General features: G+C 44.3%; 2 protein-coding genes across 3 annotated transcripts in view; one reads left to right on the top strand and one right to left on the bottom strand.

Moving 5' to 3' along the window:
• Nucleotides 1-16,564, top strand: part of plekhh2 (pleckstrin homology domain containing, family H (with MyTH4 domain) member 2) — a 273,542-nt gene that overhangs the window by 99,059 nt on the left and 157,919 nt on the right. The window lies entirely within an intron of this gene.
• thada (THADA armadillo repeat containing) overlaps nt 1-16,564 on the bottom strand; it is a 123,329-nt gene that overhangs the window by 43,507 nt on the left and 63,258 nt on the right. The window contains exon 30 of the mRNA XM_085428925.1: nt 1,781-1,884. Coding sequence (XP_085285051.1) covers nt 1,781-1,884 — 104 coding nt within the window. The remainder of the gene's footprint in view (nt 1-1,780; nt 1,885-16,564) is intronic.

Genomic DNA, 16,564 nt, shown 5'->3' with positions numbered 1-16,564 from the left:
GCACTTCACTATCAGACTGCTCGCTTCCTTGTTGATCGGTAACAAGTAAGGTCCTGAACGCCTCCTGGGTGAGGCGTTCAGGACCTGTAAACCTGGGATGAGCCCCTGGAGCTGGCTTTGGAGTGCGGAGGTGGCCGGGGAGAGTGAAGCCTGGGTTTCTCTGCTTGTACTGCTGCCCACGGATGGCAATAACAGATGGAGGCATGGATGGTGTTTGTTTTTCCTGCAAGTCCTGAGTGTCAGTGCAGGTCAACACAAGAAGGAAAACCAAAAAAAACCCAAAGCTGTTCATCAGCTAATCAGCAAAACATTTCATCTTTCCACGGAACGACACATAAACCACTTAATTGTACTGACACAGACAAACAGTTACTGTTATTAGTGGGTCTGTAGCTCATGGGATCAGACACTGAATGGCACAGTGATTTGTGTTCTCATTTTTGATGAATCCTGATGGCTGAGAATAGGCCAGAATCATATGAGTTGCCCCCAGCTCTGTCATCCTAGACGGGACTTATTTCCTGAATGTCACAGGAGTTTTCACACAAAGGCTTCAAAACACGAACGACTTGGTGTTATTCTCTTTTTATTCCTGCCCTGCACATTAGTGAAGTAAAGCTCTCGCTGCTGTCATATTATTTGTAAATGTCGACCCAGTTTATGTGTGGCCGCTGCAAAGTGTGTGCGTTCTATCAAGATTGTGACCACAGCACTGCAAGAGGCCACAAGTGTGTGTGCGAGTGTGTGCGAGAGAAAACAACAGAGACAGTGTGCGAGCTTGACGTCATGTTTTCATCACTCGGATATTAATAACGCGCACATGCCCCCACATCAGCCGCCTGCACGCTTAATACACGCACGATACTCGAGATGGAGCACGGTGTGTGTATGAGAGAGAGGAGCGACTGTTGGTTAACTAATGACAGATTCTGGCAGCGATGAGTCCTGTGAATGTGAGCTAACATCATCAAACACGCTGTAAGAAGTTGAATCGTTAGATCGCGATCCAAACTACACACTGGAGAAGGTCCTAACAGGCTGACGCCGGCCCTTCACGTCGCCAGAGTCATCGCTCCAGCGCGGACACCCTCGCGGAGCCAGAAAAAGTCCAAAATGACACAACACAAGGATCGGTGTGAGGCCAAAACCCAACACTGACTCAGACCAGACGAACAATGCATTCCATCCTTTTTGGAAGGCGGCTGCCTCAAATTAGTGGTGATCTGGATGAGTTTGGGAGGTTTTCTTTTCCCAAAAACAAAGATACTCTGACCTGTGATGTCCTTAGATCTGGGCGCCGGGCTCCCGGCGCCGGGCGATCAAACGAGCAGACTCTGGGTACGCTCTGGTGAGCAAGAATTCACCTCGTCATCTTAATAAAAGCTCATCAGTGTAACCAAGCAGAGCTAGTAGGGCTAGTGTTGCTAACTCAGTGGCGCTGTGTTATCTGCTGTAGGGCCTGAGCACAGGAGACCTAAACCTGACCTCACACAGAAGAGGAGGAGTTGGTGGGGGGAGGGTGGCAGGTAACTGTGCCCCAACTTGAGGCCTGGACTTTTAGCAGGAGGGCAAGAGGTAGAGGGAAAGTAGGGGGGGGGGACTGCATGCAGATGGGTCAGCAGGCAGTCTCTTTGAAATGGAAGCCGGGGCAGGACATGAAGCGGACAGGGCCGGGGAGGGGATGTACGGTGAGACAAGGAGCTATTCTTCTGGCGAGGGAGCTGGAAAAGAGGGATGGATGCTTATCTGTGTGTTTGTGTGTGGGCGTGTTTAGGATTACCGAGAAGCGAGCCACATGCGCTGACAGAGAGCTTCACCGATGCCGCTTCCTGCTGGCAGGGGTCTGTGTGAGTCAGTCTGGTAGGAGCGCAAGAGAAACAGCACCTGCAGACCGACACGTGCACACACACACAAATTGAAAAAGACAGAATGGATATTTATTATACAGGAGTCAGAGTCACAGAGAATTATCTACAAGCCCTACAGAAACAGACTAAACTCCACTCATCTTTACATCTTGGCAGAGTGATACATACACATACATGTTACTGATACTCTGTTGTTCGAGTGGTTTTTCCCCTCTTTTTCAACCACATTGTGTGGCAGAGATCTAATAAAAGGAGAGTCTGATGCATGTAGACAGTAACTACTGAATCACAAGCTACAGTGTGTAAGTGTAGATAAAAGATGGACCTTGTAGGACGTGTTATCAGTGAAATGAATCGTGGTTTGCCTTAGGCTCTAAAGGGTAAGCCACGCAATGACATCACACCTTAAAGGGATAGTGTAACATGTTTGGGTTTGCACTCAGTCTTAATAGGTTCATTATGAAATGAAGCATCAAACCACTACTGATGGGGATTTTCTACTGTTGGCTATATGACTGCATTTGGCAACAGGGTGAGCTCCTAAATGTTGGACTAAAGGGTGAGAAAACACTGTGCGCTGAATGAAACTTGCGAATCATCAGTAATTACAAGACAATAAATACGAATTCCCTGGAGGAAAATTTACTTGGACACCAACCACGTCTGGACTACAGCACAAATACTCCTCTTTGTCTGGAATTTAATGGTTTTTATGGTGCATTTACAAACCAATCATAAAAAGAAATCTTACATGGGAAATTATTGTTAGACGGGCTTTCTGTCTTGTTTTATTTATTACACTGAGCCAAACAGCCCGGGACGCGAACATGTTAATCCTACACAGCAACTCCACCAACCACTAGTTGCTCAACCTAAATGACAAGAAGATGGTCAGAGTTGTCCCTTTTGATGTTCCCTCTTCTCCAGTAAATACTCAAAGCACACTTTGAAAGGTCAACACGCTGCTTGCTCCAAAGGAGCATCTTTCCATCCTGGCGTGTGACCTCTGGTCTCTGGACAGGAAAGCAAGAAGTTTCCCGATGAAGATTTAATCATTCTTTTCACTTCGGCCGATTTGCCAATGAGAGACTGAGCCAGTCTGCAGCAGGTGGACTGGCGGTTGGGAGTATTCAGAGGCCAGGACACAGGCTGGCTGGCTGGTTGGGGTGTGTATTCTGGGCCTTGGTAAGTATACTCTTTAAGCTGGGGCCATGGCCACAGACCAGTAGGAAGCCATTCATTACGCTATGCAGGGAAGGCAACGTGGGGAAAACCAGGGCGACCACGTAGCACCAAGCCTGGCCGCTGAGTTCTGGCCTGCCCCATCTCATCTCCTGCAGTCTCCACGCCCAGGCAACACCCACTGGCTCACACAAACAGCTTCCACACCTCCAGGTCCTTCTTCCTCTCGCTGTCAGCTCTCTCTCAGGGCTTTTCCACCTACGAGAAGCCAGAGCTGGAGCAGATTCCCAAACCAAATATTGAACATTTCCAAGTAATTTTGATTCCCATTATTTCAAACATAAGAATATGTCTTCATTTTCACTGCCAGTTCCAACAAGCTCGGCAAAGGAAGTCATTCTAAAAGTAACCTATCACCCTGTTTGCTCACGGCCACGGTGCCAGACTAAAATAATCTTGTTTACCTGCGTGGATGATGAAATGTTGAATCTATTCTGGTGGGGGTTTAAATCTAGAAACTTCATCAAGTGTCTTTTAAAACTTGCTGGTGCACAGCCATACAAGATATTACAAAATAGTTGAGTTCTAAAGAAAGCTTGTGGGTCTGACTTCTAACTCAATGGTGGCCTTGATTAGCTTACTGATATAAGAGCAGTTAATCATTTAACCACATTATTAAGATTTTATCACTTTGCTAAAATAAAAAAAGAAAGAAAAAGTGCAGATCAAAAAGTACTCCAGAGGTTTTTCGATATGCTTTGTGGTCTGTGCTGTTACTTCCAGTTTAGACAAGCACACGCCTGCTCATTAAAAGTTTGCTTGAGCAGCATCACCGGTTCCAGCACTGGTTCCAGTGTCCAAAGCAGGGAGCTCTGTCTTTTCTCCCTCTCTTGCTGCACTCCACAGTTACACCTCATCCACCGGGTTGGGAAGTCCCTGCATGGGAGGCTCAACCGGCTCAATCCAGCCCGGCACGGAGAAAACCGAAATATTTATAGAATTCCTCCTCCCAAAGACAGAGTGCAGAACTACACCCCACTGTGGGAGGAGATCCCGGGATAGGATCAAGCGTAAATGAATGGGAGACGATAAGATAGCAGCACAGAGACCTTCTGCAGGCTTATTTTTGTTGATCAAATGTCCGATTTCTTCCCCCTTGACTGCCTAAATGTGGATTTCCTGCTTTCTTGCTACTTCTTCCACACTTGTAGGAAAATGATCATATGACTTGTGGTCAAATAAACTGGTTCCGACATGAAAAACAAAAGCAGTACTGTGTATTGTATGATTATAATGTATAAGATGCTTAAAGGAGCTTGCACTATTATATACTGACTTCCAGGAATCTTTTAAAACAACTAGGAGACAAGCGTATGTACTGTATACGTATGTATCAGCTCTTTGAATGCTGCAACAATAAAAAGAGATGAAGGTTGCAGACACAGACCGTATAAAACACAGCATGGCATGTCATAACCTGCATTCTCTCTGAAGACCACTAGATGGCAGGTGCTGTGATTGCAAACAGACCTGTGATCCTATAGAAATGTACAGAATAATGGCTTTGTGTCTTGACCCCTTAAAACACATTCATGCTGAGGTTGTGACTGATGACACGTAATCCAATGAGCAGCCAGTTTCCCAGTCAGACCCATCCATCCTCCACACATCTGTTTTTTCTGAAACTGAGATGAGGCGATTGTGAAAACGTTTGTCTTCGTATATCTAGGTGCATCTTTTATACTGTATGGATACAGCTAGCTGGTTTAGCGCCCACTGTTTATTATTAAGGTAGAAAATAAATGCTACTGTAGTTATGCTTGCTCATTAAATATAAGTTAGACTTATGGGTCTCCTTAGGTGGTGAAGCAATTTCCACTTCGACATGATTTTCCAAGCAATAACAGATATGGTTAGCGGGTTAGCTGTGGCTGCATAGATCAGACAATGTTTGGTTCACATTATTAGCTGATAAACTCATATAAAAAATGGCCGGATACCAAATGAATTCTGGGAGTCTGGATAAATTAGCGGCTAAATCTTAACCACTTAAAACTGGCTTTTGCTATCTGACGGTCTTCTGTGTTAGCAGGCACACTGGAGTTAGCTAACATTAGCCAGAAGAAAGGCAGCTCCAGAGTGGATTTATTCTCAAGCATGCGCATCACATCCTTCAGATTTTCAGAGAAACATACTTCACATTCTTCAGATTAGATGTGACATGTTGTAAGTCCTTCAGACACTATTTGAGGGAATGGTGAGAGTTGGTAACATCGCTGGCAACAAAATACATTAAAATATGAAAAAAGTATCCAGTGTATGTGCTTCTATTTAAACATGGAGGTTTGCAAACATTGCAAATAATTGGCACAGCGGTCTAGTGGTCGCCTCACAGCCAGGAGGTTTTGGGTTTGCATGTGCCTGTGTGGGTTCTCTCTGGGTACTTAAACTTCCTCCCACAGTCCAAAGGCACACATGTTAGGTTTAGAGGCCATTCTAAAAGATCGGTAGATGTGAATGTTAGTGTGAAGGGTTGCAAGTCTGTCTTTGTTGAGCCCTGATTATACTGATTATACTGCGGACATGGACAGCTGGATACCCAACTGCCAGTAAGTCATTCCTGTTATTCGTCTCTTTACTTCACTCCTTGAGGCACATTCATAGTTCGTGCATTGTAATGTAAATACTCTGCAGACGAGTCTACATGATCACAAAAAACATGCAGGAACGTGAACACAGACTCTCACGCTCACCGTATGATCGTGAAATTCACATCTCTTCACATCCCAGTGGAGCCGTGGATGCAGAAAGTATAATCGAGGCTTTAGTGCATTTATTCAAAACAGACATATTTATTATATCATATAAAAAGATATTTATCAATGCAGCTGTTTTAGATACTTTAGAACCTCATAGTGCAACCACGCGTCCCCCTATAGCTGTGGATTGGAACTTCAGACAAAAAAAATACAAGAAAAACTTGAATTATGAAAATATCAAACCCTCCTTGTATGCCTTGTTCTCTAAGCAGACATTTAACTGTTTGTGTGTGCCTTTTTGTGTGTTGCAACAAGCCTCATTCTGCTTTTGGGTCCGTTAAAAATAGTGGTGGTGGATGTGAGGTCCCTTCAGACTCTGTTATCAGGCTGCCCTGCCGTCCCTCCCACTGCCGCAACCACAGACTGACCACATGTTGTTGCAAGCGCACATGCGCGCACATGCACAAAGCAAGTGTAAGCGCAAATAATTGCACAGCAATCCGGGGCTCCGTCCAGTAAAACACATTCACAAAGAAACGCATAAATCGGCGTTCACATAAAAGCAGATAGAGGTTAGGCAGAGTGTGGACGCGCCCAATTAGACAAAAAGAGATCCAATAAAGACGAGCTAAATATAAAAAAAAACAAAAGAAACACAAACTTTCCCTTGCCCTGCACGGCCGTATTCTTGCACAAACAAAGCTTATAAATGCACTCCATGTGCATGACTATATCACTGTTAACAGTTATAACAGAGCATCGCAGCTGGCCTCCAGGGAGTTGTTTGTTATTTTATTATGTCCAGAGGCGGGTGTACATACTGGTACTAGCAGCATAGGGGGTGTGCATGTGTGAAGGATTGACACTCAGCTGTCGAATATCCTGCAGTAGTAAAACAGGAGCTCCCTGAACAAGAGGCCAGGGGTTAGTTTACTTTGTACATAACAGAAGTAAAGATCAATGATATGAGTGGACAGCAACTAATGACCATAAACATGAGACATTACATTTGTACTTGGGCAAAACTGACAACTTTAAAATGGCTGAATATATATATACATTTTTAATGGAAACTGTTCGACAATATGGATTGGAAATAAGTGGTAGACAAATCAATTCTGCAGAAGAAAGTCAGGACGTAAACCTATGAAGTTTACAGGCATCCAACACTGGTAGGGAAATTGTCTCCAAATGTTGGACACAACACTAAGGCAGGACATCACGATATATCATGATGTGAAGACAGACTAAACATATTCCTAAATAAGGTTTTGGACAAATATAGTGAAGCTCATTATGAATCACATGAAGTCCTTTTGAATATACCCTATTTTCTGCACTATAAGGCGCACTTAAAATCCTTTAATTTTCTCAAAAATCGACAGTGCGCCTTATGTATGAATTCTGGTTGTGCTTACTGACAGCAAACCGATAGCAGCAACTTCGCTCATGCGCGATTCATTTGCAGTTTTTAACGGGTAGGGGTGAATATCTCCTGCTCTGACATCAGCTTGGGGCGACTGCTGCGTGAGGACTACCTGCCGCCTGTGAGCGTTTTCGCACAGGCGAGGTGCAGATTGAAGCAACCGCTGATTGTTGAGAGTAAGAGCGATACGTGCTTCCATGTGAATAAGTAGTCATAAGTCTCCAATAATGCCAGAAAAAGTCTCCAGATTTGTCGCTAGTCGCTTTTTAGAAAAAAAAAAAGTCGCTAAGGCGGTGTGAAAACTTGCTAAATATAGCGACAAAGTCGCTAAGTTGGCAACACCGCCAAAACTCCGCTTCAGGTCCCAAAGTCAAACAAACACTACGGTACACTGAGAGTTAAAAACTGTCTAAATTATTTCACCTTTAATAAAATGATCAGCGTTGCTGATTTACCAGGTGTAACAATTAAGTTTAACATCCAGGAATCCATGAAAACGGAATTTATTAAATTTAACAGAGTTAGCAGGAAGTTAGCTCGCTAGTTTCCACCTAAACATGATATAGCATGTTCTGACTGAGAGATTTCTGTAAAAAATGAAAACGTACAGCTCTGCTATCACTTCCAACATAAATGAAGACAGAAAACTAAACAGCAGTGACGTTTGTAGGGTTACTGAAGTTGGGCTAGCTGGTATATAATGATGTGCTACGTGATCGCTAGCGACACAGCTATGTTAGCATAACAAACAGTGAAGCTGGAGGATGAACGCTAACTCTTTTCCACTCAATAAAAGTTAACGTGAGGGTTCCCGATGGTTAGGGACAAATGCAATCGCATGGCAGGATGCTGTAAACGGATCAAACTTCAGTCAGGAGAACAACTGAGATAATCCATCCACAATATGAGGTTAGTCATTAATATACTGCAACAGCACGGAAACAGAGCAGCTGCGAGATAATTCTACATTAATGAATCAATGTTACGGACGAGGAGGAAGCAAGAAGAATAAGTTGAGTAAAGTTTGCCTTATCTGATTGTTTTGTTTCACTTAATGCATCTTATAATCCGGTTCGCCTTATGGTCAGAAAAATACGGTATTCGATAAAGAGTGAACGGTTACAATATTAAATAATGCGATGTAATGCAACCACATTGCATAACCTAGAATTCATACAGCCATCAAACAAAGCCATCCATTGAGACGACTTGTGACTATAGGGGTTGCCAAATGAATAAATCCCTGATGTATGTTGACGTAGTGGGAAAAAATTAGATACAATAAAATGGGTTCAATATAAACCAACAAGGACATAAACCAAGAGTGGTTTATATCTACCACTGTAAGAAATGTTTTGGGCAGTTGCCCACTTTGCCCGGTTGGAACTGCCACCTGTATGTTGACAAAATAGCACAAAACGTCTGACACCAATACGAGACACCTGGGATTCCCACTGGACTGGATATATCTGATGGCATTTTAAAAGCAGGCTGACTGGGTGTGCAGGCGCACACATTCTTTCTCTGGTTCAGCCCAGAGGCTTTTCTCAGAAAGCCCAGGCAGATCGCTGGCTAAAGGCAGCAGTCGTCAGGCCAAAAGAAAATTATTTGAAGACAGCAGAGAAGAATGCACTGAGGAAAGCTACACCAACGCAACTGCTGCCAGAGACGAGGCTACAACGATACTCCGAATTCAAGAGCCTCCTCAGTCTCATTTAGCCTCTGTTGTGAAAATACACAAAGGATTACATGTGTCGAGTTGGCCCTTCTCAAACCACCACAGGCCGCAGCTTTATATGTCTGGCCTGTACCCGGCGCTGTGGGCCAGGGCTGCTGCTGGCGCGTGTCGAGAGTGGAGTCCAGTGTCGGGTTGGGTTAGTGCCGGTCTATCCGGTGGGCTTGTTAAGCTTGGTCCAGATTGTATCAACAGAGGTTTTGGGCAAGACGGGGTGACTGAAGTGAATCCAGTGGTTTTCAGAGATGTTTGATTACCGGGAAGGGGTCTCACCCAGGCCACGCAGAAGACAGCACTGCCCTAAGTGCAACCAATTAATCAGGCTGACCAAATCCGGATGACGTAGAGAGAATCAGGCCAGGACATTGAAGCCTGCCTCGGATGAGTTCTGACTTCTGAAAACGCTGCGTACAGTGTCGGTGTATATCTAGAACTGCAGTGCATGCATGAAAATGTCCTATTTCTATCACACTACTGTAATATATTCTGCACAGAACATGTTATAGTCAAATAAGCTTTCCATCTCGAGGGGAAAAAACAAAACAAAAACCCAGATCAGTCTGTGCCACTAAAAGTGTGTAAAAGGTGAAAATACTGTTGTAAATTGAGAAATATAGTATGGAAATTTAGGACAAAGGCAACTCTTTCAATTCAGTTTTATCTTATTTATATAGCAACAGCAGTCACCTCAAGCTCTTTATGTTGCGAAGTAAAAGTGCCTAATAGGGTTGGGCGATTGGACGAATATATCGACAATCGACGATAGGCTGAGCCCATCGTTGATCGTTTTTACAGGGGCGATTTATTTATTTATTTGCCCATGAGCAAGTTTGCTAATAACAATGGAGCTAATAGAAGCAGTCAACAGGGGGGGGGGGGGGAAATAAAAAATTAGTAGCGCTGTTTTAACAGCACCCTCTTTCATCTGCGAGCACATGCCCCCTCCTCAGAGTGCGCCCAAATGCTTGTTGATGGAGCTGCAGAAGCTGGTGATAGCCTAGCATACTCAGCCGGATGGTGGACACGTGCATGCTCATGCAAGTTAGTCATGTTTGGGTACTTTGCTCGCACTATACGTCTGCACAAGCGGCACACCGCTTTCATCCTAAATTGGTGACTTTATATTTTTTTGTTTTTTTTAGTGCTGTCAGCGTTAACGCACCATCATGACGACTAACACGATTAACAATTAACCCACCTGGAGCGCAGACTGAGTCAAAATCCCTGAAATGTCTCCGTCACCGCATTTCGACAGTTTATCCAAAGTTTGTTTATTCTGCGCTCCAGATTAGTTGAGCGCGTAAAATTTTTTAATCACGTTAATCGTTATGACTGCGCTGACAGCCCTAATTTTTCTGGGAAATTAGTTTATCCATGTTTGGACTTCTGTGTCGTAAACGTGCAAATCAGTCCGTGCATGATTACACTGCTGCGGCCATCAAAAAGTCTGCGCATGCGTGAATATATCGCCCATCGTGGATTATTGGACTGATGTCGGTTGGACAATTTTTACATATCGCCCAACCCTAGTGCCTACAATAATATATACAAGAACCCAATATTCAGATGCCACTGTGAGCAAGCACTTGGTGACAGTGGGAAGGAAAAACTCTATTTTAACAGAAAGAAGCCTTACGCAGAACCAGGATCAGCGAAGGCCGGCCTTCAAGGGACGAGCTTCGAGGCTGATCCATTAAGCTAAAATCAAAGTGCATAAAACCGCAATTTCTCAAGTTGCCTCTGGCTGACTTCAAAAGCAAATCCCTCAGACTCCCATTTTAAAATGTCAGTGAATCCTAATGTTCTGTAAATCCCAGCAGTGACATCACCAATAGGCGCACTGCTGTCTGGATCCGGACCCAGAGGCCGTTCTTTAAGGACCCAGATTTACTAGATTTTGACAGACTGTTTGCATTTTATTCAGAGCAACATTTCTTGTATTTACAGTAGGCCTATTTTGATCTGCAGAGCCTTTGTCTTTACTTTCCTGACTTTACTACTGGAACGCACCGACTCACTCCAGAAGCAACTGAATGCGGCTTAAACGTGCGGCAGACCAAACGCATGCGTTGTAACTCATCCCATGTGACGCTAATCACCCAATCAAAAGCGTGTGTGAAAACTTCATGAGACGAAATGCAAAAATCTGAAAGATTTCAGTAAATCAACATTACAGCTCATCGATGTACATGTGAGATGTAGTTTAAGAAAAAGAAGCAACAGGGAAACTCAAACTCTTACATTATTAACACATTAACAACTTTATTTGAAGACTTCTACTTCAAAAGTGGACCCTTTAGGTCACTGTGGAAGTGAATAATAACCATTGTTGAAATACTGTTGAATTATACTTTGTTGTATTTGACAGTCAGTTGTTAACTATATACAAACCCTGATACAACCTTTAGGCTACTCTTCATAGCAGAGAGCTCTACTGGATGAGGATCTGGGGTGAGATAGTCACTGTTTATTTGGAGTTTATGCAAGTCAAGTCAGAGTAGTGGTTAAACTTTCTCTGATTTATAATGTTCAGTACAAAAGAATTCTTATAATCGTGCAAAAAAAAAAAAAAAAAACTAGCCAAAAAAAAGTGTCTGATGGAAACATTTCCTTGTATCCGACTTATTACCGCCTGTGTGAAAGTCAGCAGGGTGGCAGAGCCGGCCTCGGTAGCGGTGATGGTTCCCAGCTCCGCGCTCGGCCCACTAACAGTTGTTCTTTGACAATAACAGAGGAAGTCATTTCTCCCTCGAGCAAAAACATCTGCTACCTGTTATACACAAACACACACAGCGACGCACATTAACATACATCAGACAGGTCCCGGGGCCAAAACCAGAATCCTCGTAAGCTCGGTGTAAACAGCGCCAGAGTGTGGCATACATGAACGTGCACACGTACGTGCATGTTGCTAGCGTGCACGCTCGCTCCGCGTCTCTGCAGCTCCAGTCTAAACATCGTCCTTGTTTCTCACACACAAAGCAAGGAGGCTACCGTCTTTATCTGTGTGTGTGTGTGTGTGTGTGTGTGTGTGTGTGTGTGTGTGTGTGTGTGTGTGTGTGTGTGTGTGTGTGTGTGTTTGAGAGAGATGCTCCCTTCCACACGTACACTCAGACCTCTATCTCTGTCTTACTAAGTTTAGACCACTTCACCTGCATTGGGCTCTGCAGCTCTTTGCATATCTGCCTCCATCATCTCCACAATGCCCTCATTGTGCCCTCACATTAGCGTACACCTACTCACCTGCTATCTGTAGCCTCGGTATAGATAGTCCCCACAGATAATCAATCCCCGCCGATCAAACGAGTTCATCGTTACTTTATTGAACTCTTGAAACACTCGAGACACCTGAAGCTTTGACGCAGTCATGAAATTATTAATTAACACAAAACAGATGAGCAGAGCTATTCAGAGCTACACGTGGGAGATCTTACTTACACATCGTAGCATTAATTAGGATTCCGTCCTCGCAGTTTTATCTCATTATATAATGTTATTATAAGTATGACTACAAAACAATACCACTGGCGGGGTAACTGTATAGCAAAAAATAGCGGGCCTAATAACAGCAGCATTATTAATAAGGAGTAAATGGAGAATTAAACCCAAATATGTAACAATTCAGAGTAAAAGGACTGATGTTCAACACAACTGTAAGTTAAAAACAGGAAGCGTGATGTATATGTGCTGCAGTGGCTTATTATGTATTCACACTGTGGATGCAGCAAAGCTGAGCAGACAGTGTGTGAGGTACAATGGTCTGGTGTGCTTTCAGTGGAAGGAAAAAGGAAATGAAATGTCTAAGGAAGCCAGTAGGCTTCGGCTTTGCTGTATCCTGTACACATATTTGTGTGTCTGTGCGAATGTGACATACACTACATGTGAGCCGTCTTAGGATGGCTACAAAAAAGGTTCAAATGAAAAAACTGCACGAAGAGGAAGCGAAACGGGGTTGAAACGGACTAAAACTGCCAAATAAGCGGATGTGTGAATAAACCTTTTCAAATTCAAACTCTAATGCAGGGGTGTGATTAAAGAGGGGGCCAGTGGAGCCAACGGAGCCTGGCTCTAGCCCCTGCTTCTCGGCCTGTGCACTCAAAAAGATCCACATAGCAACAGCTGAGGAACAGTCACCGTGGTGGGACACCAACTTCGTAATTTCTTGGGGTAACCAGTATGCAGCAGCAAATGCTCAAAGAGATCGACTGCAGTAAGAAGCGATTTCAGTTAAAACAGGTTCTAGTGAGCTCAGCTGAAAATGGTTTTAGTCATTTTTAAGTAAAACCTCTATTTAAGAATTAAGGATCATAGTTTCTCAGAATGGAGAAGTGGATTTGTGTCTTGAGAGTATATGGAGCTTGCAAAGATGCAGAGGGTGAAGGTAACAGCGAACCCTAAGCTAGGTGAGTGGCTCCAGCAGGTCCCAGGAACAACATCCAAGATCTCTGTCAGGAGGAGCGCAGTCCAGGAACAGCTAAGATACTGCACATGACTCTCCAGCTCCAAGGCCTCTGGTAGAGGACCCAAGCTTGAAGGATAAAGACCGCCCCGAGGGGCGAGAGGGGAATTGAATGTGGTCTGAACTGCACCTTATAGTTCATAGAGAGCCATGTTACTGTATGACAGATGGACAAAGCCACTGTGACACAGAGTCCTGAAGTCTTTATTTTGGACATGGAGGTAATTGTGTTTAGTCTAAGTTGCTAATCAATGCTATCAAGCCGCTTTAGCAAAGCTGTACAGGTACACCACACAGGCATAGATACCTGTGTCAGTGTTAAGTAACAGGATTTGTTTTGTTAGGTAATTGCATTGCAAGTGATCCAAAAGCCACCGACACCTCAAATGACAGTGAGACTATCGCACTAGCAATCGAGTGATTGCAGCCTCCTGCGTTAGACTCAACCAGCCAGTCAAAGCAGCTACGCCACTAACATCAACATCAAGCTTCAACAGAAAGGCTGAGCTTTATTTAAAACAGATACATCCACATTTGTCAGGAAGAGGGAAATGAGCCTTTTGGTGGAACTGCAGTTCCTAATTTTCAGCTTCAGAAGCTGCCGCCTGTATGAAGCACGCTGTGTACAAAGACTTCACCTGTGTTTATGTGTTACAGTGTGACAACAAAACAAACTGCTGGCGACACATGTAAAGGTGGTGACTTCTAAATGATACAAGTCTGGATTCAATAAGATCCGAGGTGAGGGGAATCATGGGAAACAACAACAAAACAAAAGAATAAAAAGATGAGCAGAAACAGAGGGCACATAGATGAAGATGGATGAAGCTAGACCAGGAGACGTGGGGAAGCTTCACACGTGGCGACCATGACAGGAAAGGAGAGTAAACCGCTCTCCTCCTGAAATCTCCTCTAAGCTTTTAAGAGGCCCACCTCCCCTCCTCCATCCATGCCTTCATCCCACAGCGGACCTCCCTGCAGTCCAGACCGCCGTCCCCCCGTGAGTGTTCCATCTTCTCCAAAAAGAAGTGCACTTTTTCATTCTTTTGTCTCGACCCCCGGTTCCTACCGCTCCACGCCCACCGGCTCCCTGGCCGACCCCATCAGTGGCGTTCAATAAAAAGGCCGGGGAAACTCCCACTCCCCCCTCCCGTGTGTGTTGATATTACCAGCAGACTGTTTGGTTGTGTTTGTCAGAGTGTGATGACAGAACTAAACACTGGTATTTACTCTGCGATAACCGCCTTGTCTGGACAGGCTCTGTGCGGTAACTGAGTGTGTAGGACTGACAGATAATGTGTGTGTTTGCTGAGGTGTGATGCATTGTATCTCCAACCTCTCCGCTGGCGTCCGCATACGCCCCGTCGTGATAACTGCTTTGGTAATTGCGTTCTGCCTCTTCTCTTTGCTGGGTGGAAACGCAAATCGCAGCTCGGGTCCAGTGGTGATGATTGTCATGTTTTCATTTGGAATAAAGTTTATGTTTTGGAGATACACGGTGTGTCCTTGAAGGCTAACAACTGTGATGAATGCATTTCCTCCCTCATAAAACAACTGAGAAGCTCATTTTCATGTAATATGTCATCCCGGCGGCGTTGACATCCGTGTTTACGTGCTTGGAGTCTAGTTTCTTTTTCCTATTCTACATCACACTGATTAGTACATCAAATCCTAGGCGACTTCACTGAGATTTGAAGCTCCCGTTGCCTCGTTTGTCCTCGCCGCCGCGCCTGATGACAGCCCCCCATCTGCCTTTTATAGCTGAGGGGTAAAAACTACATACAATCTAATTTTCCTGACAAGTGAACATGCTGGCTTCATGTATAAATGTGTGCCTTAGCTCTAATAAGCTGCTTCTTTTTTTTCTTCTTTTTTTTTTAAATGCGCCACAAGTTTTGAAGCATACAAAACAGCCCAAATACGTGAAAAATAAAACCCCACGTTTAGCCCTAATCTAATGCCAGACAAGCAGAAGCCTTATAGCGCCTTCTTCATGCTGAACATGCTTTTTAAACGCACATCTGAACATGAAGCGTTTTGGCACACTTCAGCACTGATTCATGACTCTCACTAAGGCTACGTTCACACTGCAGGTCTTAATGCTCAATTCCGATTTTTTGATCAATTCCGATTTTTTGATCAAATCCGATTTTTTTTGTCTGCTCGTTCACACTACAAATAAAATGCGACAGCAAATGCGCTCTAGTGTGAACCCTCAAAGCGGCCCGCATGCGCAAAAGACGACGTCACACACAGCGCGCTCTGTTTAGACCCAGAGCAAACAGTATTGTTTGACTGATGGCCGTTAATATAAAGACTTGTTTCGGACTTTACGTTTCCCAATTTTGCTTTAAGTTATAAAGTTATTTTGTTATTTACATAATAATGTAAATAACCTAATAATGATCCTTATTACTGTTTTAGAGGAGTAGTGCTTCAAAGGATAGTTGCAGATTTCTGTCAGAATCTGCAGATTATACAGTACAAATAAAATGTTCACGTTTCTCCAACATTGTCTTCCCAACAGTTTCACTGGATGGCCAGGAAGCGTTCACGATGTCTTCTCCGGCGCTGATAATTGGCATCTGTCTTGTGTCAGTGACGTAAAAGACGGATTTAATGCGACTTGACCGTTCACACAGCAGTCGCTTTCTGAGACATCGGATATGTATCGGATTCAGGACCACATACCAAAGTGACCCAGATCGGATTTGAAAATATCGGGTTTGTGCCGTTCACACTGTCACACCATGATCGGATATGGCTCGCATAGGGTCAAAAAAGTCTGATTTGATGCGCTTTCGCCTGCAGTGTGAACGTAGCCTAAGAGCTGGAGGCACTCCCAGAGACCTCTGCAAAATCAACTGCCTCTCATGTCTTTGTTTTCCATCACTGCCTTTGGTCTACAATTTCACGCAGCTAGTACAGAATGGACTCTATAGAATACATTCTATAGGGGGCGATCGTGGCTCAAGAGTTGGGCGTTCGCCTTGTAATCGGAAGGTTGCCGGTTCGAGCCCCGGCTTGGACAGCCTTGGTCGTTGTGTCCTTGGGCAAGACACTTCACCCGTTGCCTACTGGTGGTGGTCAGAGGGCCCGGTGGCGCCAGTGTCCGGCAGCCTCGCCTCTGTCAGT

This window comes from Rhamphochromis longiceps, linkage group LG13 (assembly GCF_057381845.1).
Source record: "Rhamphochromis longiceps isolate RC_006_pf linkage group LG13, R_longiceps_female_GT1.1, whole genome shotgun sequence".
NCBI lineage: Eukaryota > Metazoa > Chordata > Actinopteri > Cichliformes > Cichlidae > Rhamphochromis > Rhamphochromis longiceps.
This window is presented reverse-complemented; position numbering and strand designations above follow the sequence as displayed.